This window comes from Musca autumnalis, unplaced genomic scaffold, assembly GCF_047663935.1.
Source record: "Musca autumnalis isolate F117 unplaced genomic scaffold, ASM4766393v1 scaffold_5, whole genome shotgun sequence".
NCBI lineage: Eukaryota > Metazoa > Arthropoda > Insecta > Diptera > Muscidae > Musca > Musca autumnalis.
Window position 1 is genome coordinate 195,693,071 of NW_027412088.1, and position 26,071 is coordinate 195,719,141.

The following is a 26,071-nucleotide window of genomic DNA, read 5'->3' on the forward strand; positions in this document are numbered from 1 at the left end:
TGATTCATACATGTGAAAAAGCAGATGGTCTGATGGCGACCTTAGCAAACAAAGAAGAACACGTAGTGTTGTTGTCGTCTGATATTGTGGGGAAAAGAGTAACGAGACGTAATCTAGCCTAGTAGCCCCCCAATCTGCAGAAAAAAGTAGTCACGGTTTATTGTCTGTATTATTTTATGTCGCTCGTTTCGTCGTTCTTGTCATTATTTGTGTTGCAGATTGGAGCTTGCCATCCCCAACAACAATAGAAAAGTGTCAGCCGTAAAGTGTCTTTCTGGTTGCAAATTTTCGTTTCGGTATCGCGTTTGTCTGCAGCAAATGATGAGCAGTGTCATTTTCAACTGTGCAAATGAAAGTCAAGCAGTTTTAAGTGTTTAATTACCAAAACAAAAAGTGTTTTTATTCAATTAGGATAAGTGTGTTAAAAAAAGTGTGTTTTTTTATTAAATTGAATTAAAAATTTGCGAAAATGGTTCGTTTGAAACACTTGTAAAATTAATCAACTAAAACCAAAGAAAATTGTTTAAACAATTTTCTACATATTTAAAATAAGGTGAGAATTAAAAATGTTGGCATAAATAGAATACTCTACCAGCTGGCGGAAAAATCTGATATTTTTACCACAGGTAGATCTTTACGTCCTGATTACAAAAATGTAAAGTTTGTTGGGGGAAGTACATACTTCCCGAGATATGGGCCCCTGAAGTTCCGAAAATTCCCTTGTTAAAGTAAGAAAACAAATTTAAATTAAAAAAAATGTTGTTTTCGTGCCCTAAATGATGGCTCCTGTCCATAGGAGAAAGTCTTAAATACCCGGCCAAAGGCCGGCTACTTAGAAAAAACTTACAATTTAAAAAAAATTTCAGATTTTTTCCGTCTGCTGGTAGAGTATTCAATTTGTTCCAAAATGTTATACCTAATAAATTTTAAAATTTCATCATCACTTTTTTTTGTTATTTTTTGCTGTCTCATTTTGTAGTCTCATCTTTCGTGATTTACTTCCTTCCTAATTGGGAAAAATCGATTTCACCATTTCACCAGCATATATCACCAACAATGTATTGTTGTTATTCTTCCTTTTCCCCATTTTAACTACCCCAATGTGATTTTTTTGTATTATTTTGTGTTTTGCTTTGTATCCTTCTTAATGTCACACCCGGCAATTTATATTGTTGTTTTTATTTTTAGTCCGTTTCTGTAATGTCTGTACTTTGGTTTTGGAAAATCCCCCCTTTACCCATTAGACCATATTATGGGTATTGTTATTGCTTTTCTAATTGGGAATTTGCAGACATTTCATAGATATAATTATTCTGAATGAAGTTATAGTTATATAAAAATAAAAGATGGGAAAATGTGTCGTTTAGTGGCACACTTTCGGATGAGGTTAACATTTATTCCATATGTAGACCTTGGTACCCCGATCACAACGATATATAGTTTTCCGAGCCTTCAATTCTAAACAGAGTTCGAAAATAAACAGTACACTAACATAGTGTACCGCTCCGAGAACAGTATCACTAAAATATTTTTAGCGTTAGTGCTCCGGAACACAAACACTAAAAAATATTTTAGTGATACTGTTCCGGAGCACAACGATAAACGTAGTGTACCACATTTTGGTACACTAAAAACGTTGGGTACCGCTGTCGGAACACTAAAAATCGTAGTGCTCCGCAGTCGGAACACTAAAAAACGTAGTGCTCCGCAGTCGGAACACTAAAAATCGTAGTGCTCCGCAGTCGGAACACTAAAAATCGTTGTGCTCCGCAGTCGGAACACTAAAAATCGTAGTGTTCCGCAGTCGGAGCACTAAAAAATCGTTGTGTACCACATGTCGGAACACTAAAAAATAACGTAATGATAATGTACCACACACGAGTTTATTATGATTTGCGAGGAAAATTAAATATTTATAATTTTTGAGATAAGTACAAATTAAGACATAAAAACTCAGATACACCTCTTAAATCAATGTATGTATACATGGAAATTAATAACGTTGGGAACTTAAGTAGAAAATATGAAAAACATTGATTCGGTTGTTGTACAATGGCGCACTACAAATTGTAGTGTTCTGACTGTGGATACATTAGTTTATTATGATTTGTGAGGAAAATTAAATATTTTATAATTTTTTTTAATAAATACGAATTAAAAAATAAAATTTAATAGAACACGTGAAAAACGCCTAATTTGATTTTTGGACAATGATTCAATAAAAATCGTATTGTTCGGCTGCGGAGCACTAAAAATTGTAGTGTTCCGACTGCTGGATCACTAAAAATTTTAGTGTTCCGACTGCCGAATCTCTAAAAATCGAAACAATGGAACAATAAAAATCGTAGTGTTCGGCTGCGGAGCACTAAAAAGCGTAGTGTTCCGACTGCTGGATCACTAAAAATCGTAATGTTCCGACTGCCGGATCTCTAAAAATCGAAACAATGGAACAAAAAAAATAGTAGTGTTCGGCTGCGGAGCACTAAAAATCGTAGTGTTCCGACTACCGGAGCACTAAAAATCGTAGTGTTCCGACTGCCGAATCTCTAAAAATCGAAACAATGGAACAATAAAAATCGTAGTGTTCGGCTGCGGAGCACTAAAAATCGTAGTGTTCCGACTGCCGGATCACTAAAAATCGTAATGTTCCGACTGCCGGATCTCTAAAAATCGAAACAATGGAACAAAAAAAATCGTAGTGTTCGGCTGCGGAGCACTAAAAATCGTAGTGTTCCGACTGCCGGATCTCTAAAAATTTTAGTGTTCGGACAGTCGGAAGGAACACTACGATGTTTAGTGTTCCGCAGACGAACACTACGATTTTTAGTGCTCCATTGTCCAAAACCCAAATCAGATGTTTTTCACATTTTCATTTAATTTGTATTTATTAAAAAAAATATATATAAATATTTAATTTCCTCCGAAATCATAATAAATTCATGTAGGGTTCATTACCTTATAGTTTCAAAACGTGGTACAAAACGATTTTTAGTGCTCCGGCACGACGATCTTTGTGCTTCATTCCACAAAAAACTAAATATTGTTTTTCATAATTTTGACCAAATTTCGCAATGTGTTTAACTAATTTAAACATACATGGATGTAACAGTTTGTCTTAATTTTTATTTGATCAAATTTAAGCAAATATTTAATTTTTTTAATTTAATTTTTCTAAGAAAAAATAATACATTTATAATTTTTTAGTGTTCCAACACGTGGTGCACTATGATTTTTAGTGATCCGGCAGTCGGAACACTAAAATTTTTAGTGCTCCGCAGTCGGAACACTAAAATTTTTAGTACTCCGCAATCGGAGCACTACGATTTTTAGTGCTCCGGGAGCCGGAACACTAAAATTTTTAGTGCTCCGCAGTCGGAACACTACGATTTTAGTCCTCCGCAGTCGGAGCACTACGATTTTTAGTGCTCCGGCATGCGGTACACTACGATTATCGTTGTGTTCCGGCACAGTATCACTAAAATATTTTTTAGTGTTTGTGTTCCGGAGCGGTACACTATCGTAGTGTACCTATCCACCTTGGTACGGTACAGAACGGTACGGTACGATACCATAGTGTTTATTTTCGAACACTGATTCTAAAGAACTCGTCTTTAGAGACCTTCTATAGAAGAGAAGACTTCCGTCAGTGTCTTCAATAGAATAGAAGATCTCCGTACGGGTCTTCTATAGAATAGAAGACCTCCGTACGGGTCTTCTATAGAATAGAAGACCTCCGTAAGGAGATTCTATAGAATAGAAGACCTCCGTACGGGTCTCCTATAGAATAGAAAACCTCCGTAGGGGTCTTCTGTAGAATAGAAGACCTCCGTAGGGGTCTTCTATAGAATAGAAGACCTCCGTAGGGGTCTTCTATAGAATAGAAGACCTCCGTAGGGGTCTTCTATAGAATAGAAGACCTCCGTAGGGGTCTTCTATAGAATAGAAGACCTCCGTAGGGGTCTTCTATAGAATAGAAGACCTCCGTAGGGGTCTTCTATAGAATAGAAGACCTCCGTAGGGATCTTCTATAGAATAGAAGACCTCCGTAGGGGTCTTCTATAGAATAGAAGACCTCCGTACGGGTCTTCTATAGAATAGAAGACCTCCGTACGGGTCTTCTATAGAATAGAAGACCTCCGTAAGGAGATTCTATAGAATACACGACCTCGGTAGGGGTATTCTATAGAATAAAAGACCTCCGTAGGGGTCTTCTATAGAATAGAAGACCTCTGTGGGTGTTGTCTATAGAATAGATGAACTCCGTTGGTGTCGTCTATAGAATAGAAAATCTCTGTAGGGGTCTTCTGTAGGATAGAATACCTCCGTAAGGGTCTTCAATAGAATAGAAGACCTCCATAGGCGTCTTCTATAGAATAGAATACCTCCGTATGGGTCTGCTATAGAATAGAAGACCTCCGTAGTGGTCTTTTATAGAATAGAAGACCTCATTAGGGGTCTTCTATAGAATAGAAGACCTCCTTAGGGGTCTTCTATAGAATAGAAGACCTCCTTAGGGGTCTCCTATAGAATAGAAGACCTCCGTAAGCAGATTATATAGAATAGAAGACCTCCGTAAGCAGATTCTATAGAATAGACGACCTCCGTAGGCGTCTTCTATAGAATAGAAGACCTCCGTAGGGATCTTCTATAGAATAGAAGACCTCCGTAGGGGTCTTCTATAGTATGGAAGACCTCCGTAGGGGCCTTCTATAGAATAGAAGACCTCCGTAGGGGTCTTCTATAGAATAGAAGACCTCCGTAGGGGTCTTCTGTAGAATAGAAGACCTCCGTAGGGGTCTTCTATAGAATAGAAGACCTCCGTAGGCGTCTTCTATAGAATAGAAAACCAGCGTAGGTGTCTTCTATAGAATAGAAGCCTCCGTGGAAGTCTTCTTCGGGTTCTCCTATGGCCCTCCCACTCCGAAATGGGGGTGGGGGGTGGTTGCTATAGAATACCTTCGCAGGGGTATACTATGGAATATGAGACAACCGTAGGGGTCTTCCATAGAATAGAAGACCTCCATAGGGCTCTTCCATAGAATAGAAGACCACCGTAGGGGTCTTCTATAGAGTAGAAGAAATCCGTAGGGGTCTTCTATAGAATAGAACAACTCCGTAGGGGTCTTCTATAGAATAGAAGACCTCCATAGGGGTCTTCTATAGAATAGAAGACCTCCGTTGGGGTCTTCTATAGAATAGAAGACCTCCGTTGGGGTCTTCTATAGAATAGAAGACCTCCGTTGGGGTCTTCTATAGAATAGAAGACCTCCGTTGGGGTCTTCTATAGAATAGAAGACCTCCGTTGGGGTCTTCTATAGAATAGAAGACCTCCGTTGGGGTCTTCTATAGAATAGAAGACCTCCGTTGGGGTCTTCTATAGAATAGAAGACCTCCGTTGGGGTCTTCTATAGAATAGAAGACCTCCGTTGGGGTCTTCTATAGAATAGAAGACCTCCGTTGGGGTCGTCTATAGAATAGAAGACCTCCTTAAGGGTCTTCTATAGAATAGAAGACCTCCGTAGGGGCATCTATAGAATAGAAGACCTCCGTAGGGGTCTTCTTTGGAATAGAAGAACTCCGAAGAGTTATTTTATAAAATAGGGGTATTCTATGGAATAGGAGACCTCCCTGCAAGTCTTTGTCGGGTTCTTCTATAGACCTCCCACAGAACATTTCGAATTTTTTTTCGGAGCATGCCGCAGTTCGTTTTAAATCTTTTGCAACAGTTTTTCCTCATGGCCCCCATTATGTCTGTAAAATTTTTCGGTAAAAATGCCCCAATAAAACACCCTGTATACGTCCATGTTTATAGCCAACTTATAACTGTACCGTCCAATATCAGTATTTGGGAGTTTTTATCTATATTTTGGCCCAAATAGGCTGTAATATGGCATTAAGGATTACCAGTGGCCACTGGAATATGTAGACACAGGCCCACGTTTTGTAGTTGTCTCCATATAATAGGATCGCGCGTATTTATAATTTTAAAAGTTTTAAACTACATTTCCTGAGCGAATTACCAAAAAAACTTAAATTTCTTCACCTAAAATTGTGGAAATTAAAGGAAACTATTATTGCCACCATGGTGCAATGGTATGCACACCCGCCTTGCACACATAAGGTCGTGGGTTCGATTCCCCGGCCAGGCAACATCAAACACTTTTCAACGGTGGCAGAATACCCCTCAGTAATGTTGGCGACATTTCCTGAGTATTTCAGCCATGTAAAAACTTCTCTACAAAAGGGGTGTCTTAGACACGCCGTTCGGACTCGGCGATAAACAGTAGGTCCCATATCATTGAGCTAATATGAATCGGGGTGCACTCATTGATATGAGAGAAGTCTCCGTTGTCCCATCTGGGATGTTTGCGGAACAATTATATATTATTAATTCAAAATATTTCATTGTGGAGGGTATAAGAAGTTCGGCTCGGTCGATCTTAACTCTTTTTTATAGATTCATTTGGAGAATATTTCTTTACCCACTTGAGATGATGAAATAATATTGAGGGAATACCTACTACAAATTTTTGGTTTGATTTTCTTTTTGTTCTTAAGAGTCGTACGGAAGATAATTCTCTTTATTGACTAATTTTTCTACACTTTTCTTTCAAAGTATTATTCAAGATTATCGTAAAAAAGTCAAAATTATTCATTATCAATTTTGTATTTACTAAGAAACTGAATGTATACGACAAATTTTCATCTTTATCCCAGTTACTTAGTAGATAAACATTTCCTTAAATTTTGCACACATGATATTTTGCATCTCATCCCACACACCTACCCACCTAACTACGTAAGAATGTCGCCCCCAGCCAGACATGATATAATAATGATAAACAGTATATAAATAGATTAAAAAATTTAAATATTATACAAATTTGCATAGTGATAAATAATGTTTTTTGTCCAAAAATTCCTTAACATTTTGATAAATGCTAATGGGGAATCCCATGAAGAGAGATATCTTTAACTAAAAGAGAGGGAAACATATCTATTACAAAGTCCACCAGTCCACCTCTTTGTGGATAACATCAAAGGTAGCTTTTCCATGTGTCTCATTAAAAATTCCATTTTTATGTTAAGCAACAAACTAAATGTTTTTATTGATGGCAATTCATTCTTCTGCTATAAATAGAATGACTCATATTTAATTTGTCATGGTGTTTTCGTAGTTTCTTTATTATTTTGCTTTATTTTGTTTTGATCTTACCATTCCATCCAGTCGTCCAGTGTAGTTTCTTTCTTCTGTCGTAGTTAAAGGGGGGTACTTTGTTTTGTTTAATATCTTTGTTTACATAGAATTGCCAGTGTTCGTTCTTATTACCACCTCATTTGGATGGGGACTCTCAGTTACTCTCCTCCGTCAAACTAACTTTGGTGGACTCAACACATTTGCATATTGGCCAAACAAATACGCGAACTCAGTCAAAAACATAATCAAATTCTCCGCAAAAATAGTATCTGTCAGATACTCATTCTCAGAAAAGGTGAGAGAGAAAGGTAGCACTTTATATTGCCGTTAGTATGGTCATATTTTCTTAACTTATTGGTATTGTTGTTGTCATTTACGACTTTTATTACATTTGCCGGCAAAATGTGGTACGATCAAAACAATATCTACTCTCTCGGCTCATATAAACCTCGTTTCTTGTTGTTGCACACTTAGATACTAACGAGAGAAATATAAAAAAGGGGGGCTTGCTTCTTCTTGCATAGTTGGTTGGTCGGATATTGTGTGTTCTTTTCAATGTGAATTGTTGTTGGATTTGTTCTACATAACAAAATACGACATTTGTAATGTTCGTTTAGTGAGAGAAGAGCACCACATCTGTGTCTCAATTTGCCATTTGAGACATTTACCTCTTCTTTTTTTCTATAAATATGCTGGAGTTGTAAACTGAACTCCTTAGTTGTTATACAAAAGTCCAACTAACCAATTACCAGTTTTATTCCTGACCAAACACGACACACATTGTGAAAAGTTGCATTCTTCCGGCTAAGAAAGTCAAGAAAGTTCTATTGTTTTTTGCTTAAATGTGCCAACAACAAATTGTCATATTTAATGGCTTCCTTAATCATTTGGAAAATTATCGTATAAAATTTTCCCAATTATATTTTGCAATATCCTAGTGATGTATGAACAAAAGACTCCTTTCTATGAATGGTGATGCAAAAATTGAAAAAAGTTGCAGTTTTTTTGCTGAAGTGATTTTTCTGGAAATTGATTTCTTCTCATGGGAATGAGGTAATGTGAAAAAATAAATTTTTCCTAAAAAAGTGGTAAAATGTGCATAAAATCTGAACTTGATTTTGGAAATGTTAACCAATTTCATGGTTTGTGCGGGAAAGTAAACTAAAATTATTATCGGTTACAAGAAAAGAAATAATAAAAAAAATAAAAATAATAAGTGAAATCTCTCCTAATGATAGGACCTCGTAGGACATTACCCCGACGATTGCAACAAAATTTTTGCCAGAGATAAGTGTTGTTGTTGTGTCGATGAACATAATAACCATCTTAGTGAGGGATGTCCTTGGTTTCCAAGATATGAGCCTACGGATTTTCAATTATTAAAAAATTCCAAAGAAAGATTTTTAAGCCCATCGAAACAAAGCAAAGCCAGTGAAAAATATCCTAAATTTATTTATCGTAGAAATTAAGACCGATGTTTTTTTCTTTAGAAAAAAACTGACAATACTTCAACTTTTTTTCTATAGAAAGAATTACAGAACAGTTTTCTAATTTCTAACTACAAAAAAAAAAAAAATATCACAAAACGTCAGTTTAGATTTTTTATAGAAAATTAACAAAAGCAACCTTTGATTTTTTTTGTCTATAGAAAAAAGTTCACAAAACCACAGTTTTGATTTTTTTCTATAGAAAAAAGTTCACAAAACCACAGTTTTGATTTTTTTCTATAGAAAAAAGTTCACAAAACCACAGTTTTGATTTTTTTCTATAGAAAAAAGTTCACAAAACCACAGTTTTGATTTTTTTCTATAGAAAAAAGTTCACAAAACCACAGTTTTGATTTTTTTCTATAGAAAAAAGTTCACAAAACCACAGTTTTGATTTTTTTCTATAGAAAAAAGTTCACAAAACCACAGTTTTGATTTTTTTTCTATAGAAAAAAATTCACAAAACCACAGTTTTGATTTTTTTCTATAGAAAAAAATTCACAAAACCACAGTTTTGATTTTTTTCTATAGAAAAAAATTCACAAAACCACAGTTTTGATTTTTTTCTATAGAAAAAAATTCACAAAACCACAGTTTTGATTTTTTTCTATAGAAAAAAATTCACAAAACCACAGTTTTGATTTTTTTCTATAGAAAAAAATTCACAAAACCACAGTTTTGATTTTTTTCTATAGAAAAAAATTCACAAAACCACAGTTTTGATTTTTTTCTATAGAAAAAAATTCACAAAACCACAGTTTTGATTTTTTTCTATAGAAAAAAATTCACAAAACCACAGTTTTGATTTTTTTCTATAGAAAAAAATTCACAAAACCACAGTTTTGATTTTTTTCTATAGAAAAAAATTCACAAAACCACAGTTTTGATTTTTTTCTATAGAAAAAAATTCACAAAACCACAGTTTTGATTTTTTTCTATAGAAAAAAATTCACAAAACCACAGTTTTGATTTTTTTCTATAGAAAAAAATTCACAAAACCACAGTTTTGAAAATTCACAAAACCTCGGTTTTGATTTTTTTCTATAGAAAAAAATTCACAAAACCTCGGTTTTGATTTTTTTCTATAGAAAAAAATTCACAAAACCTCGGTTTTGATTTTTTTCTATAGAAAAAAATTCACAAAACCTCGGTTTTGATTTTTTTCTATAGAAAAAAATTCACAAAACCTCGGTTTTGATTTTTTTCTATAGAAAAAAATTCACAAAACCTCGGTTTTGATTTTTTTCTACAGAAAAAAATTCACAAAACCTCGGTTTTGATTTTTTTCTACAGAAAAAAATTCACAAAACCTCGGTTTTGATTTTTTTCTATAGAAAAAAATTCACAAAACCTCGGTTTTGATTTTTTTCTATAGAAAAAAATTCACAAAACCTCGGTTTTGATTTTTTTTCTATAGAAAAAAATTCACAAAAACTCGGTTTTGATTTTTTTCTATAGAAAAAAATTCACAAAAACTCGGTTTTGATTTTTTTCTATAGAAAAAAATACACAAAACCTCGGTTTTGATTTTTTTCTATAGAAAAAAATTCACAAAACCGCGGTTTTGATTTTTTTCTATAGAAAAAAATTCACAAAGCCTCGGTTTTGATTTTTTTCTATAGAAAAAAATTCACAAAGCCTCGGTTTTGATTTTTTTCTATAGAAAAAAATTCATAAGACCTCAGTTTTGATTTTTTTCTATAGAAAAAAATTCATAAGACCTCAGTTTTGATTTTTTTTCTATAGAAAAAAATTCATAAGACCTCAGTTTTGATTTTTTTTCTATAGAAAAAAATTCATAAGACCTCAGTTTTGATTTTTTTTCTATAGAAAAAAATTCACAAAACATCATTTTTGATTTTTTTTCTATAGAAAAAAATTCACAAAACCTCAGTTTTGATTTTTTTTCTATAGAAAAAAATTCACAAAACCTCAGTTTGATTTTTTTTTTATAGAAAAACTCAGTTTTAATTTTTTCTATAGAAAAAAATCGCAAAACTCACTTTTGATTTTTTTATAGAAACAAATTTCACAAAACCTCGGTATCGATTTTTTTTTCTATAGAAAAAATTCACACACCGTCAGGTCCGTCACATAACGACAGATTTGATGTTTTTCTATAGAAAAAAAAATCACAAAACTTCCGTTTTGATTTTTTTCTTTAGACAAAATTCAGAACTCCAGATTTGATTTTTTTCTATAGAAAAAAAAATTCACAAAATGTCCGTTTTGATTTTTTTTCTTTAGACAAAATTCAGAGAATGGAAAAAATATATTTCTTGTTCCACATTTTCTCCCCAACCTACCCTACCAGAAAACTTCTTTAGCAAACCTAAACTGAAAAACTCCAACTTCCCATTTAGTTCACATTCGGAATTTTCTAGAATAAACATTAACTGGCAAACATGAAAACAGATGAATGCTTTTGTTTTTGGGGAGGAAGAAAAGTGGGAAATGGAAATGCATTCTATGGAAACCGGCAAACAAACATCAAACTCACCACAAAAGCACACAAAAGAAAAAAGAAGATAGACAAGTAAAATGGGGGTACAAACATTCACCGGTGTGTTTGCAATGTAAACACCATTATAATCTACGAAAAGAAAGATACAGGGAAACAAAGAAAACTGCAATAAAACTTGATACAAAATGAAAACTCCGGTTGGTGTATAAACAAATATTCATCACCATGGTGGCATCCAACAACCACAACGGCACGAAAATTTGCAATCGGCAGTGTGAAAAAAGTAACACCAAATGGTGTGTTGTGAAAACGGAACAAGGGGGGGCGATGGAAGGCAATTGAAATAAACAAAACCGGCAATTGTGTGGATAAAATGCATGAATGGAAAAATACCAGCCGTGTCTGCACATCACATACGAGTATGCCACCAAGTCTAGCAACGTCGCCAATTTGGGGAACAACAGAAGTGGTCGTAGTGGCTTCTCTTCTAGCTATTAATGCTAGTATACAAAGTAGACGAAAATGTTTTTTTTTTTTTTGTTTGTTTTGTTTATTGTTGAAGTTCAATCTCATTTTCGATTGTTTGAGTGGAGTATTCCCCCATTGGCTCAACTTCATTTATTACCCTCTATTACAGAGAGTAATGTTTTTCAAAACGAACTGACAGTGTTGCAAAATTTTACTGATCGCTACCAATATCATGATTTCATCCCGGCGAAGGGAATTATCAATTGGCTTTTTTTTTTTTTTTTTTTTTTTGGATGGCTCTGAATCTAACATTACCTAACAAGTTAGAATCATCGTCATTCTCTAAGTGTGGTTGTTTTAAGTTTTCAGATAAAAGTTTGAAAAAAAAGTTAACTTAGAAGTGGTTGTCACCGATAGTGGTAGACATTCGATAAGATAATATGACCAATATTGAGAAACACTTGCCAGAATTGGGGTTGGGCTGACGTTTCATAACAATTTTGATAGCATATCATAAATTTTGCTACTACTCGGACTTCTAAATGTTTAGGTTTTAAAAACACTTGCAGTTAAGATAAAAAAATTGATATGTGAATTTGTGAATTTTATGCAGGAATGGTGGGGTGAAAGATGTGGAATTTTGTTTTCAAATTTAAGATTGATTGAATAACTAGGTGGAGGCAAAATGACCAGGGCCACAAGACCGTCAAAAGGAATATTCTTGTCTTACAGGAACTCCCAAAAAAGTATTATATTTTTAGAGACCTAATAAATGGGTCTTCCATGGAATAGAAGACTAACAAAAAGGGATTTCCTGTCCAGAGAAGATCAACAAAATGAGTTTTTTATCCATAGAAGACTTCACAAAAGGGTCTTTTTATACATAAAAGGTATCCCAATGGGGTCTTCTATTCTTAGAAGACCTCTCAAATGGATCTTCTGGGTATAGACGACCTTCCAAAAAGGGTATTCTATACATAGGAGACCTCACAAAGGGGTCTTAGGTCCAAAGAACCCTCTTGTAGTCGTCTTTTATTCTTAGAAGAACTCCCAGAACTGTCCTGTTCGTAGAAAACCCTTACAAAGAGGTCTCTTCTACGTATATAATACGTCTCAATGAGATATTCTTTACATAGAAGACCCCTTAGAGACATCATATATTCTTAGAAAACCTCTCAAAAAAGGTGTGTTAACCTTCAAAAGGTTTTCTACGCATAGAAGAAAACGCAGAAGGGTATTGTTGTCTTGGAAGACCTTCCATAATGATGTTTTATTCTAGATACCTTTAAAAGGAGTCTTTAATTAATTGAAGACCCTCCCTCACAAAGGGTTATTATATGCATTCAAAACCACCCAACCAAAAGATATTCTAAACGTATAAGACCTCCCAGAGCAGTCTTCTAGACCTCCCAAAGGGACCTTATATCCACAGAAAATCTCCCAAATGGGCCTTCTATCCATAGAAGACCTTCCAATGTGGTCTTCCATATATAGAAGAGCTCCCAAAGACCTTTTCTCCAATTAGGCCTAAAGTTGCGACTTTTCTCTATATTCTTTAGAAAAAAAACACAGACCGTCAGGTCCGATTTTTTCCCATCTCCCAAATGGGCCTTCTATCCATAGAATACCTTCCAATGTGTTCTTCCATATATAGAAGACCTCCCAAAGACATTTTCTCCAATTAGGCCTATAGTTCCGACTTTATTCTTAGAATACAGGAAAAAATTCACAGACCGTCAGGTCCGATTTTTTTTCTATAGAAAAAATTCACACAATGTCAGGTCCGATCTATTTTCTATAGAAAAAAATTCACAGACCGTCAGGTCCGATTTTTTTCTAATCACAGACCGTCAGGTCCAATTTTTTTCTATAGGAAAAAATTCACAGACCGTCAGGTCCGATGTTTTTTCTATAGGAAAAAAATCACAGACCGTCAGGTCCGATTTTTTTCTATAGGAAAAAATTCACAGACCTTCAGGTCCGATTTTTTTCTATAGGAAAAAATTCACAGACCTTCAGGTCCGATTTTTTTCTATAGGAAAAAATTCACAGACCTTCAGGTCAGATTTTTTTCTATAGGAAAAAATTCACAAACCGCCAGGTCGGATTTTTTGCTATAGGAAAAAATTCACAGACCGTCAGGTCCGATTTTTTTCTATAGGAAAAAATTCACAGACCGTCAGGTCCGATTTTTTTCTATAGGAAAAAATTCACAGACCGTCAGGTCCGATTTTTTTCTATAGGAAAAAATTCACAGACCGTCAGGTCCGATTTTTTTCTATAGCAAAAAATTCACAGACCGTCAGGTCCGATTTTTTTCTATAGCAAAAAATTCACAGACCGTCAGGTCCGATTTTTTTCTATAGCAAAAAATTCACAGACCGTCAGGTCCGATTTTTTTCTATAGGAAAAAATTCACAGACCGTCAGGTCCGATTTTTTTCTATAGGAAAAAATTCACAGACCGTCAGGTCCGATTTTTTTCTATAGGAAAAAATTCACAGACCGTCAGGTCCGATTTTTTTCTATAGGAAAAAATTCACAGACCGTCAGGTCCGATTTTTTTCTATAGGAAAAAATTCACAGACCGTCAGGTCCGATTTTTTTCTGTAGGAAAAAAATCACAGACCATCAGGTCCGATTTTTTTTCTGTAGGAAAAAATTCACAGACCGTCAGGTCAAATTTTTTTCTATATACAAAAAATTCACAGACCGTCAGGTCCAATTTTTTTCTATAGACAAAAAATTCACAGACCGTCAGGTCCAATTTTTTTCTATAGACAAAAAATTCACAAATACCGTCAGGTCCAATTTATTTTCTATAGGAAAAAATTCACAGACCGTCAAGTCCGTTTTTTTTTATAGAAAAAAATTCGCAGACCGTCAGGTCCGATTTTTTTTCTATAGAAAAAAATTCACAGACCGTCTGGTCCGATTTTTTTTCTATAGGAAAAAATTCACAGACCGCCAGGTCCGATTTTTTTCTATAGGAAAAATTCACAGACCATCAGGTCCGATTTTTTTCTATAGGAAAAAATTCACAGACCGTCAGGTCCGATTTTTTTCTATAGGAAAAAATTCACAGACCGTCAGGTCCGACTTTTTTCTATAGGAAAAAATTCACAGACCGTCTAGTCCGACTCTTTTCTATAGGAAAAAATTCACAGACCGTCATGTTAGATTTTTTTCTATAGGAAAAAATTCACAGTCCGTCAGGTCCGATTTTTTTCTATAGGAAAAAATGCACAGACCGTCAGGTCCGATTTTTTTCTATAGGAAAAAATACACTGATCGTCAGGTCCGATTTTTTTTATAGGAAAAAATTCACAGACCGTCAGATCCGATTTTTTTCTATAGGAAAAAATTCACAGACCGTCAGGTCCGATTTTTTTCTATAGGAAAAAATTCACAGACCGTCGGGTCCGATTTTTTCTATAGGAAAAAATTCGCAAACTGACAGGTCCGATTTTTTCTGTTGCAAAAACTCACAGACCGTCAGTTCCGATTTTTTTTCTGTAGAAAAAAATAACAGACCCTAAAGTCCGATTTGTTTCTGTGGAGAAAATCCACGGATCAACAGGCCCGAAAAGGATATTATTTTCCTGGAAGACCTTCCAAAGTCGTGTTTTTTTCATAGATACCTCCAAACGGGGTCTTCTATCGATTGAAGAAGACCCCCCAAGGAGTCTTCCGTCCATTAAATACCTCCCAGAGGGTTATTCTATCCATAGAAGGACTCCCGTATTCTATTCATAGAAGACGCCCCAAAGGGCTATGCTATCCATAGAACATCTTCCATTACATTTTTAGAAGACCTCTCAGACCAACCAGAGGGGTCTTCTATCCATGGAAGTCCTTCCAAATAGGTCTTTTATTCTTGGAAGACCTCGTAAGGTGGTCCCACATAATTGAGAACACCTGCCAAGGTATTCTGTTCGTTGAAAATCACGCGAAGTAAGACCCCTTATTTTAGAAGAACTCTTAAAGGGGTCTTCTATCCTTAAAACAGCCTCCTAACAAGGTCTTCTATAAATAGAAGACCTCTGAAGAAGGTCTTCTATGTGTAGGATACTTCTCATGAGGGTCTTTTATAAGTAAAATACTTCCAAAGAGTGTCTTCTGTAATTAGAAGACCTCCTAAGAGGATCTTCTATAAGTATTAGACTTCCCGAGGGGGTCTGCTATAAATAAAATACCTCCCACGATTGTCTTTTATAATTAGAAGAATTCTTAAGAGTGTCTTTTTTATGTAGGATACCTCCCAAGATTGTCTTCCATGCGTAGAAGACCTCCGATTAGGTCTTTCTCCATGTAAAATAATCTCCATCTTTTTTCTATAGAAAAAAATCTTCTATAAGTGGAAGACCTCTCAAGGGTAAAAGTCTTCTTGTATAAGTAAATAATTTATACGCAGAGGACATCCTAAGGTAACCTTCTCTAAGTAGAAGACCTTCTGATAAGGTATTCTAATTAGAAGACATCCCATGAAGGTCTTCTATAAGTGGAATATTCCCAAAGAAGGCTTTCTGTAAATAGAAGTTCTCCCAAGGGGGTTTCTGTAAGTAGAAGGACTCCTTCTATAAGCGACATATCTCCAGAGCGTCTTCTATAAGTGGAAGAGGGTCTTCTATAGGTAGAAGTTCTCCAAAAAGGGTATTTTGTTAAGTAGAAAAATCTCCTAGAGGCACTTCTATAAGAAGTCTTACCAAGAAAGTCTTGTAAAAGTCTAAGACCACTCGACGTGGTCTTCTATAAGTAGTAGATTTCCCAAGAGAGGTTTTCTGTAAGTAGAAGACCTCCAAAGAGGGTCTTCTAAAAGTCTAAGACCCGACAGGGTGCCAAGTAAGTAGAAGAACACCCAAGAGTGTCTTCTGTAAGTAGAAGACCTCACAAGAGGATATCCTATAAGTGGAAGACCTCCAAGAGTTTCTATTATATACGTTGGAGACTAAATAGAAGATCTCTCTAGAGGGCATTTTATAAGTAGCAGTCCTCCCAAGAAAGTCTTCAATAAGTGAAAGACCTGCCAAGAGGTTCTTCTATAAGTAGAAGAACTCCCTAGAGGAGCTTCTATAAATAGAATACATCTCAAAAATTTCTTCTATAAGTAGAAGACCTCTCAAAAGAGTCTTCCATAAGTAGAAGACCTCTGAAGAATATCGTCTATAAATGGAAGAGCTGTTAAAAGGGTATTCTATAAGTGGAAGACCTCCGAAGTGGGACTTCTATAACTAGAAGACTTCACAAAGGGGTCATCTATTAGTAGAAGATCTCTCAAGAGAATATTCGATAAGTAGAAGGCCTTCCAGGAGGATCTTCCGTAAGTAGAACACCTCTCAGGGAGATCTCCGATACCTAGAAACCTCCCTCTGCAGTCTTCTTTTCCTATAAAATCTCCCAAAAGGGGGTTTCTATTTTTAGATGAACTTTGTTTCAAAGGGTCAACCATCCATAGACGACTTCTTTAGGGGATCTGCTAGAGACTTCTGTTGAAGATTTTGAAAGCAAACTTCCCTTGAGGCTCATTTTATTTTTGTTTTCTAATAACATCCTTTTTAAATTCTGATGTACAAACTGTACACCTTACCGGAGCTTTTCCACAAAGTAAAATAGTTTATTTCCAGGTGTTATTGATTAACTGTTGCGGGCCAGACGTGTTTTTTTGGTTTAAAAATATCTATACTTTATAAGAAGCTTTAAAGCTTTTTGCCCTCCCACATTAAAAGCTCCCTAGGGGGGTCAAAATAGAGAGGATGAGAATGCCAGTAACTTGAACATCCTGTTTTTTATGTGTTACTATGGGTCTTAGGCCGGCTTCAAAGCTTTCAATAGTTGTAATAGATTGCATTCCTCTCTCTCTCCCTCTCTCTCTTCGTAATACTCTCTTGCATATTTTACAGTTATTTAAAAATGGACCTACCGCAACACCGGCTCCAAAGCTTTTTTTCATTTGTTTCCTTCACAACTATTTATAGTTTCTCTCAGAGAACTCATGTGGTGTGGTTGGGTATGTGTGCAACTTTTGTTGTTTATTTTGATTTGGTTTTTTTGCATCCATTCTGCACTTCTTGGCGACCACCTTTTTGGGGAGGTGGGAGCCACTAGTAACAAATACAGCTGTTATGCTCAACCCATTGCCATCCGCATCCCCATCGTCATCTTCTCTATTTATTTATCCATTGCATTTTGCTCGCTCACAATTCAATGTATACTCATATTTCTTTTCTTTATATTGTCTATACTTCCAGAATTTTCCGGCAAATCAAATTGAAACCTGCAAGCAAACGGTTGCACTTGGCCAACAAAAACTACTGCAAAAGGCATTGAACAAATTCAATTCAATTTAACAATCAAAGAAAATTTTTATTAATTTGTCTTCGTCGTGGTGTAACAACGTTTCTTTTTTCGAGTGTCGTCTCTCTGTTTGGAAATTTTGTTGAATAAGAAACATCCAAAATGTCGCGTTTAAGTATTTCGTTTAGTAGTAATTTATATTTTAATTTAAAGACTAAAAAGTTTATGTGATATTAGTTGAAAGTACGGACAGACAGAAGATACACTAAACTAACCACCGCCATCACCACAACAAGTCGTTTGGATATACTTTTCCTGTTGCTGCTATAGAAAAAAGTTTCTTTAAAGGAACTTTTTTTTTTTGAAAATTTGGGATTTAAAAATCAAAATCGGAGTCGAAATACATCAAAATCCCTTTGCTAAGGATCACCACCAACAATAAAGGCAGAGCATTTATCACAATAGCTTCAGGAAAGTTTATCTTGGACAAGAAAAAGAAGGTGAGCATTGCTAAAAAGGCTACGGTAAATAGACAGTCATTGCAAGATAAATACTATACTGCTGAGATCATTCACAAGCTATATTAAATTTTTAAAAAGAGAACTATAAAGAGAGTGAGAAATATATCATCTACTGAAAGAGCATATCAAGAGAGTCATAAACCATAAAACCCATAGGAGAATATCGCCGATAAATATCACAAGAAGTTACTCAAAAGGGCCCTAGAAAAGATCGAAGAGAGCAATTTATTTGAAATTCTCATAAAACAGCCACTTGAGAGTAAAGAAAGCCCTAAGAGAGCATTTAGAAAATCCAAAAATATCTTTAGAATACTGAGAACAGCTTTATATAGAGCCCATAATCATCAGTTATAAGTCTCTGAGTGACAAAACTGTAAGACAGAGAACAATACATTAAAAAATCGCTAGCCCAGAGAACACCAAAAGGCCAAGTGATAAAAGGATTTGAGCTTAAGTAAACAGAGAGAAAAGTCAACGAAATAGAAACACGAAATAACGTCCATTTTCTAAGAAAGAAAAGACGAAAATTGTCAAGAGAGATTCGTCATTATTAGCAGTAAATTACAGAATTGAGTAAAGAAGAGCACAGAGTCGTTATAAAAACAGAAACCAGAGAGAATATTTGACAAGAGAGCTGCTAATTTAAAAAGGGTTTACAAATCAGAAAAGGTAGATTGCTAAAAAAGATACCAACGCTTTACAAAGAGCGCCAGAAGAGACAAATTAAATTATAGAAAAAACAAACATCTGGTTAACAAGTCAAAAATATCACAAGAGAGCGTTTATTCCAAGAGAAAAAAGATCACAGAGAATTTTTTAAAGAGAGACTTTTAAACAAGAGCAAGAGTAAATCCCACTAAATATCGAAAAACCCTTCATTCACAAATTTCTCTTACTGATAACAGAAAAGAGATAAACGATCGCAAAGAATTTTATTAAAGAGAGACTTTTGAACAAGAACAAGAGTAAAACCCTCCCACTAAATAACAAAACCCCCTAATTCACAAATTTCTCTCACTGATAAAACAAAACACAAATCTTACCCTTCACTCTCTTTCTCTCTCCTAATTATCTCACAGATAAAAGAGCAGCTTGAAAAGAAACAAAGAAACGATAAGCTTGCACATTCTTGCACATTTTGTTTAATTTTGGTTCTGCATCGAATCGAATCCAAAGAGCCCAATTTCATTTAGACCAATTGTTACTGCCTAATGGCAAGTAGTTCGTTCAATAAGACGAGACACAGGCGCAGACTGGCTGCGATCTCGTTTCTATCGAATATTTCATTAGATGGCACACATCGGGATACTAAATTTGCAACAATTGGCATCTGTGGCACAGGTGCAAGCCATAACGCAACGTCGGCAAGATTACGCAGCAGTGCAGGAGCATCAGCAGGAGTTGGTGGTGGTGGAGGATCAGCAGCAACAGCAAAAACGAACGAACGCAATTATCTCACTGAAAGAGACGAAAATATTATCTATATTGGTAGCGGAGAGCGAGAAAAGGAGTCAGGTGTTGTTGAACTCAACAGCGGAGTGGTGGCAGGTGAAGCAGCAGCTGTGGCTGGAAGCGGCATTTGTGGAGGCATTCATGATGGCAGCGGCGACTGCAGCAACTACAATTCTGTGGGAGTGGAACTCTTTGGTCCCCAATACACCACCAACAATTCCAATTGCAATGGCATTAACAACAACACCCCCTCAGCGGGGCAACAAAACTTCTATGGCAAATCCTCCTCCTTCTATCATCATCAACAACATTCTCAGCAACATCAACAACGCAATGGCAGCATTAGCAGCGGTGCCGGCAAAATCTTACTTGCCGCCACTCTTGCAGAGAATCACATGGACATTGGCTCTGCTGGTGGTGGCAGCGGCAGCCTGGTTGGCAGCGATGATGCCGGTAGTGCAGATGGTGATGGGCATTTTAGTGAAACTGAAAATATGGGTTACAACTTGATAAATGCTGTCCAAGTACCAAACGCTAAAAGCAGCGATGGAGGTCACAAAGCTATGGATAAAATGTCTGCAGCAGCAGCAACTCCTGTCAAGTCACAGGAGAAACGTAATGCTAAGCGACCAAATTCTGGTCGTCAACAGGGCAATGGCAATATTAAATGTAATGGTAAAATTAATCAAAGACAACAAGCTCAACACCAACATCATCATCAATATCATCACGCTGGAGGCAGTGGTGGTTCCGGTGCCGAAAGTGGCAGTGATTCGGATAGCGTTAAGATACCAATGAAGGTGTCTAGTATGGGGGCTGGTATTTTAATGCCATTGCGTGAAAGGTGAGTGAGAAAAATTCTTTTTTATGTTTTTTTAGATGTTAAAGAAATTAAAACAAAATATCGGTTGTTATCGGACAACTTTTCTTTTAAAAAGGGTGTTAAGGGTGTCAAATTTTCCCAAAGGAAAGTTGATAACGGACAACTTTTCGTATAGAAAAATTTTTGCTACAGGTGTTTTCCTATAGAAAAATTGTTATCGGACAACTTTTGCTGTTATCGAACACATCTTATAGGAAAGTTGTTATCGGACAACTTTTCGTATAGAAAAGTTTTTATCGGACAACTTTTAGTATAAAAAAGTTGTTATAGGACAATTTTTCGTATAGACATGTTATCGGATAACTTTTTGTATAAAAAAGTTGTTATCGGACAACGTTTCGTATAGAAAAGTTGTAATCGGACACCTTTTTGTATAGGAAAGTTGTTATCGGACAACTTTTCGTATAGAAAAGTTGTTATCGGACAACTTTTCGTATACAAACGTTGTTATCGGACAACTTTTCATATAGAAAAGTTTTTATCGAACTTTTCATATAGAAAAGTTGTTATCGAACAACATTTCGTATAGAAAAGTTGTTATCGAACAACATTTCGTATAGAAAAGTTGTTATCGAACAACATTTCGTATAGAAAAGTTGTTATCGAACAACATTTCGTATAGAAAAGTTGTTATCGAACAACATTTCGTATAGAAAAGTTGTTATCGAACAACATTTCGTATAGAAAAGTTGTTATCGAACAACATTTCGTATAGAAAAGTTGTTATCGAACAACTTTTAATATAGAAAAGTTGTTATCGAACAACTTTTAATATAGAAAAGTTGTTATCGAACAACTTTCCATATAAAAAAGTTATTATCGAACAACTTTTCTTATAGAAAAGTTGTTATCGAACAACTTTTAATATAGAAAAGTTGTTATCGGACAACCAAACCTATAGAAACTTTTTTATCGCACAACTTTTCGTATAAAAAGTTGTTATCGGACAACTATTCGCATATAAAAGTTGTTATCGGACAACTTTTTGTATAGAAAAGTTGTTATCGAACAACTTCTTGTAAAGAAAAGATGTTATCGTACAACTTTTTGTAAAGGAAAGTTGTTATCGGTCAACTCTTCGCATAGAAAAGTTGTTATCGAGCAACTTTTAGTATAAAGAGTTGTTATCGAACTACTTATTGTATGGAAAAGTTGTTATCGGACAACATTTTGTATAGAAAAAATGTTATCGAACAATTTTATGTATAGAAAAGTTGTTATCGAACAACATTCCATAAAGAAAATTTGTAATCGATAAACTTTTTGTATAAGAAAGTTGTTATCGACCAAGTTTTCGTTTAGAAAATCTGTTGTCGAACAAATTTTCGTATGTACATGTGGTTATCGAACAACTTTTCGTCTGGACATTTTGTTATCGAACAGCTTTTCGTATAAAGAAGTTGTTATCGAACAACTTTTCGTATAGAAAAGTTGTTATCGAACAACTTTTGATATACAAATGTTGTTATCGAACAATTTTTGGTATAGAAGAGTTGTTATCGGACAATTTTTCGTATAAATTGTTATCGGACTATAGAAATATTGTTATTCAATAACAATAGTAGTTTTTGATCAACAATGTTATCCTATTACAATTAATTTTTTCGCTTTCGAATCTGATGACTTAATCCTCCAGACATTAAACTACAAATTGCGCACTAAATACATCCAGACTAGGTCAATACATATAATAGTGTGGCTGGTTGCCTGACATTCGTCTCGAATACAATACGATTTGCTTCATTCGCTAAAAATTTTCAAAACAAAATGCATTTTATGGTTTGTGCAAACTTTTATTAGCAATATATATTTTCATGCTTGTCTAAAACAATCATCATAAACAATTTCGTATACAATTGTAATATTTTTCTACATTTGTTTAACATAAATAATGCATTTGAACGGGCAGACAGGCGTTTCGAACGTGCTTCTAAACCAAAACAATTTTTTTTCGTTTCGTATAATCAGCAATAATCAGATTTGCATATTTTAGACGTATATTTAAAACGTCTTTCACTTCGATACCGCCACCGCCAGATACAAGTACGGTAGAACTTTTCTATAATATGGGTGCTGGGAACGAGGAATTACTGCTTTGTAGAGAAAATTCGTAATAAAATTTTTATTTTTTTAAACAATTCTTTATGGAGATTTGTTCGTTATAGAGAATACTTCCTTTATAGAATTGTTTGTTATATAGACGTTCGACTGTATTGTATTTTTTTTTGTTAACATGAATGAATGAATCCAAGTATTCAATGTTCTCTTTGGCAAAATATCAATCTTTTCAAATGCATTTACGGAATAGGACACCAACGCCAGTGAATGATATGCAACAATTTTTGGCTACAATTCTTAATCAAAATTCTTTTTGGGGTATTGATTTTGTAAATAGAGAATATTTAGAAGAGGTTGATTCAACTTGCAATATCCTAAATCTCAAGAAGCATTAATTGGATTAAAAACCGACAACGCCGCATGGGCTAAGCTAGCGCCATCTAGCAAAACCTAGCTCAGTTAGTAGTCTGACTATGGTAAAGGTCTTCGCTAATGGTGAGGATCTTCGGTGTTGGTATTTTCTCCAGCAGATGGCGTCTGCTAAATACACAAATCATGCAGTGTTTTGGGATTTAACTGTGTTTATGCAAAAATAAGGCTTAAAAAAGACTTTTTCAAAAGCAAAATAACATTTTTGTGTAAATAATTATGTATTGATGAAATTATTAACTGGTCTAAGGGGACGCCATTTAGCAAAACCTAGCTTCGTTAGTAGTTTGGTTATGGTGGAGGTCTTTGCTAGTAGTGGGGATCAATGATGGTATTTTTCTCCAGGTCTTTGCTAATGGTGAGGATCTACGATGTTGTTTTTTTTTCTCCAGCAGATGTTGTCTGCTGAATACCAAACTCATTCATGTCTTTGGGATTTAATTGTTTTCATGCAAAAAATGGCTTAATAAAGACATCTTCAGAAAAAAGAGTAACATTTTTATGTAAAGAATTATGTATAGATTCCTATGAATATAGCAGTCTTATGAAGAGTTTACGTATTGGCTTCCTCTGAACAAAAAAAATCTGCCTTTTGTTTATACCAAAAATTATAATAAATCCAATGATTCATAGGCAGCCATCATGCTGACTGACGATCATCATCATTATCCGCCTTTGGCTTTGATGGACACCAACAGTTTTATCTGACACCCCATAAAGGGTGAGGTGGGGCATTCAGGTGTCGTTTCGTTTGAGGATCTTTCTATGTATTGTTCGAAAATGCCATGATAATTGTCATTTCCTTCTCATCTTTTCACAATATCTAGCAATTGTTAAGATTTTTTTTTTTTTAGGTTTTATGGTGACAAATTCTTTTGCAGATTTTTGCGTCATTTAAATTTAAAATTTAACAATGTTTGAAGCGGGACCGCCCAGTTTTTGACAGATTTATAGCAGCATGTGATTAATTGGGAATGTGTTTCGAATGGTTTAGATGCACGTGTGGAATGTTCAAGGGTAGAAAAGGGCTATAATATAGAGAGGAAAGGAACGAAACAAGGAGGAAGGAATGTAGGAAAGAAAGAAAATTTGAGATTGTCCTTCAAGATTTCTACCCAGTTTATTTTTAGAAATATTGGATTTTTTAGAAGCGGACTGAAAATGTCCTTTGAATGTTTATATTGCCCGAACTTTCAAATAGGTGATGTTAGATGGGCTAAGGGAGCGCCATCTGACAGTACCTAGCTATGTTGTAGGATAATGGTGAAAGTCTTTGCTAGTGGTGAGGATCTTTAATGTTGGTATTTTCTCCAGTAGATGGGGTCTGCTAAATAGCCATTTTATACAACTTTTTGGAGTGAAATAAGACCTTTTTTATATAAGAAACATGTTTGAAAAAGAACTTCTTCATAATTATTTTTTTTTTTTTTGAGTCAGCCGATTCCAATTTGTATAGCCAAAACCAAGACTCCAGAATAACTTCCTTACAAACATAAATATAACAAAGACTTTGGAAATGTCATCCAAGAGCGTAATTAAAAAAATCTTGTAATATTTTTCTAAGAAAGTGTTCCACGCATAGTTCTGAATTTCATTTCTTCAAACTCTACCCTGTCACATTACATTTTTACATTCTCTCTTTTTACAAAATCCAACATTTTCCACTCATTTTGGCCGAACAACATTCATGTTGCCACAAATTTTCTGAAATAAAGAAAAAAAAATGTTGTACAAGTCAATGAACTTTGTTGAAGCTTAAAGTTCAGAAACCCCCAGCATTCTTGGCTGATCTTGTTGTTATTGGAATTGAGTGCAAAATGTAAACAATAGCAGTAGTGCCGTAGCTGCCGAGGCAACAATAGCAACAACATTTCAAATAAAATTCAAACTTGATTAGACTGATTTTCCAACAACTGCAACCATTGGGGCGGAGGAGGAGGGGCCAAACCGATCACCAAATAGAAGGAGGTGATAAAGCGTTATAAACATTATAGCTCTAACACTCACACACAGTGTGACTGTCGCCACAAACCGCAACAAACAACGAAAAGCGTTCAATTCGTCAAAACGTTTCGTATCGTTTTTCGTTGTTGCTATTTTTATTGTGATAATTGTGCCATGCAATAAAATGTAAAACAACAACAACGAGATGTTTTTTTTTGCAATTTTGAGGTCTGTGGGTTTGCAGTTATATTACATTTGAACTATTTACAGGCTTATGTTTTTCTTTTTTTCAAAACGTTTTTGAAAGGAGAAAAAGTTGTTTTGTTGTTTGCCAGCCAGCCGAAGTGATCGCGCACAATCGTTTTTCACTCATTTTTCACATTCAATTTTTTTTTTATTTTAATTCCACAATTTATGTTCAACCAACCCAAAAAAGACCTTGCCAGAGTTCAAATACAAAAACAAAAAACTAAAGGCCGTTTGGAAATTTTATACTGAGGGTAATTGTTAAATAAATTGTGAAAAAATTATTGGCAGTTTACAGATTAGTTGATGTTTTGGAAAGTACAAACAGAATATGAAGAGAGGTGAGGAAAGGAAGCTAACAAGGTTAGAAGACCTTTGGGACGTATTTTATTTATGGATCTTTAATAGATCGTTTATAGAGGGGAGAACTCTGTAGGGGTCTTCTATAGAATAGAAGACCTCCGTAGGGGTCTTCTATAGAATAGAAGACCTCCGTAGGGTTCTTCTATAGAATAGAAGACCTCCGTAGCGGTCTTCTATAGAAAAGAAGACCTCCGTAGGGGTCTTCTATTGAATAGAAGACCTCCGTAGGGGTCTTCTATAGAATAGAAGACCTCCGTAGGGGCCT

The 26,071-nt window shown here is 35.1% G+C and overlaps 1 protein-coding gene across 2 annotated transcripts in view; it reads left to right on the plus strand.

Moving 5' to 3' along the window:
* The window catches only part of LOC141386565 (uncharacterized), a 106,755-nt gene that overhangs the window by 482 nt on the left and 80,202 nt on the right, over positions 1-26,071 (plus strand). For both annotated transcript variants that reach the window (XM_073955293.1, XM_073955294.1), the window contains exons 2-3: positions 46-553; positions 17,865-20,727. In XM_073955293.1, the coding sequence (XP_073811394.1) occupies positions 19,643-20,727 (1,085 nt within the window). In that variant the 5' untranslated portion in view covers positions 46-553; positions 17,865-19,642. The remainder of the gene's footprint in view (positions 1-45; positions 554-17,864; positions 20,728-26,071) is intronic.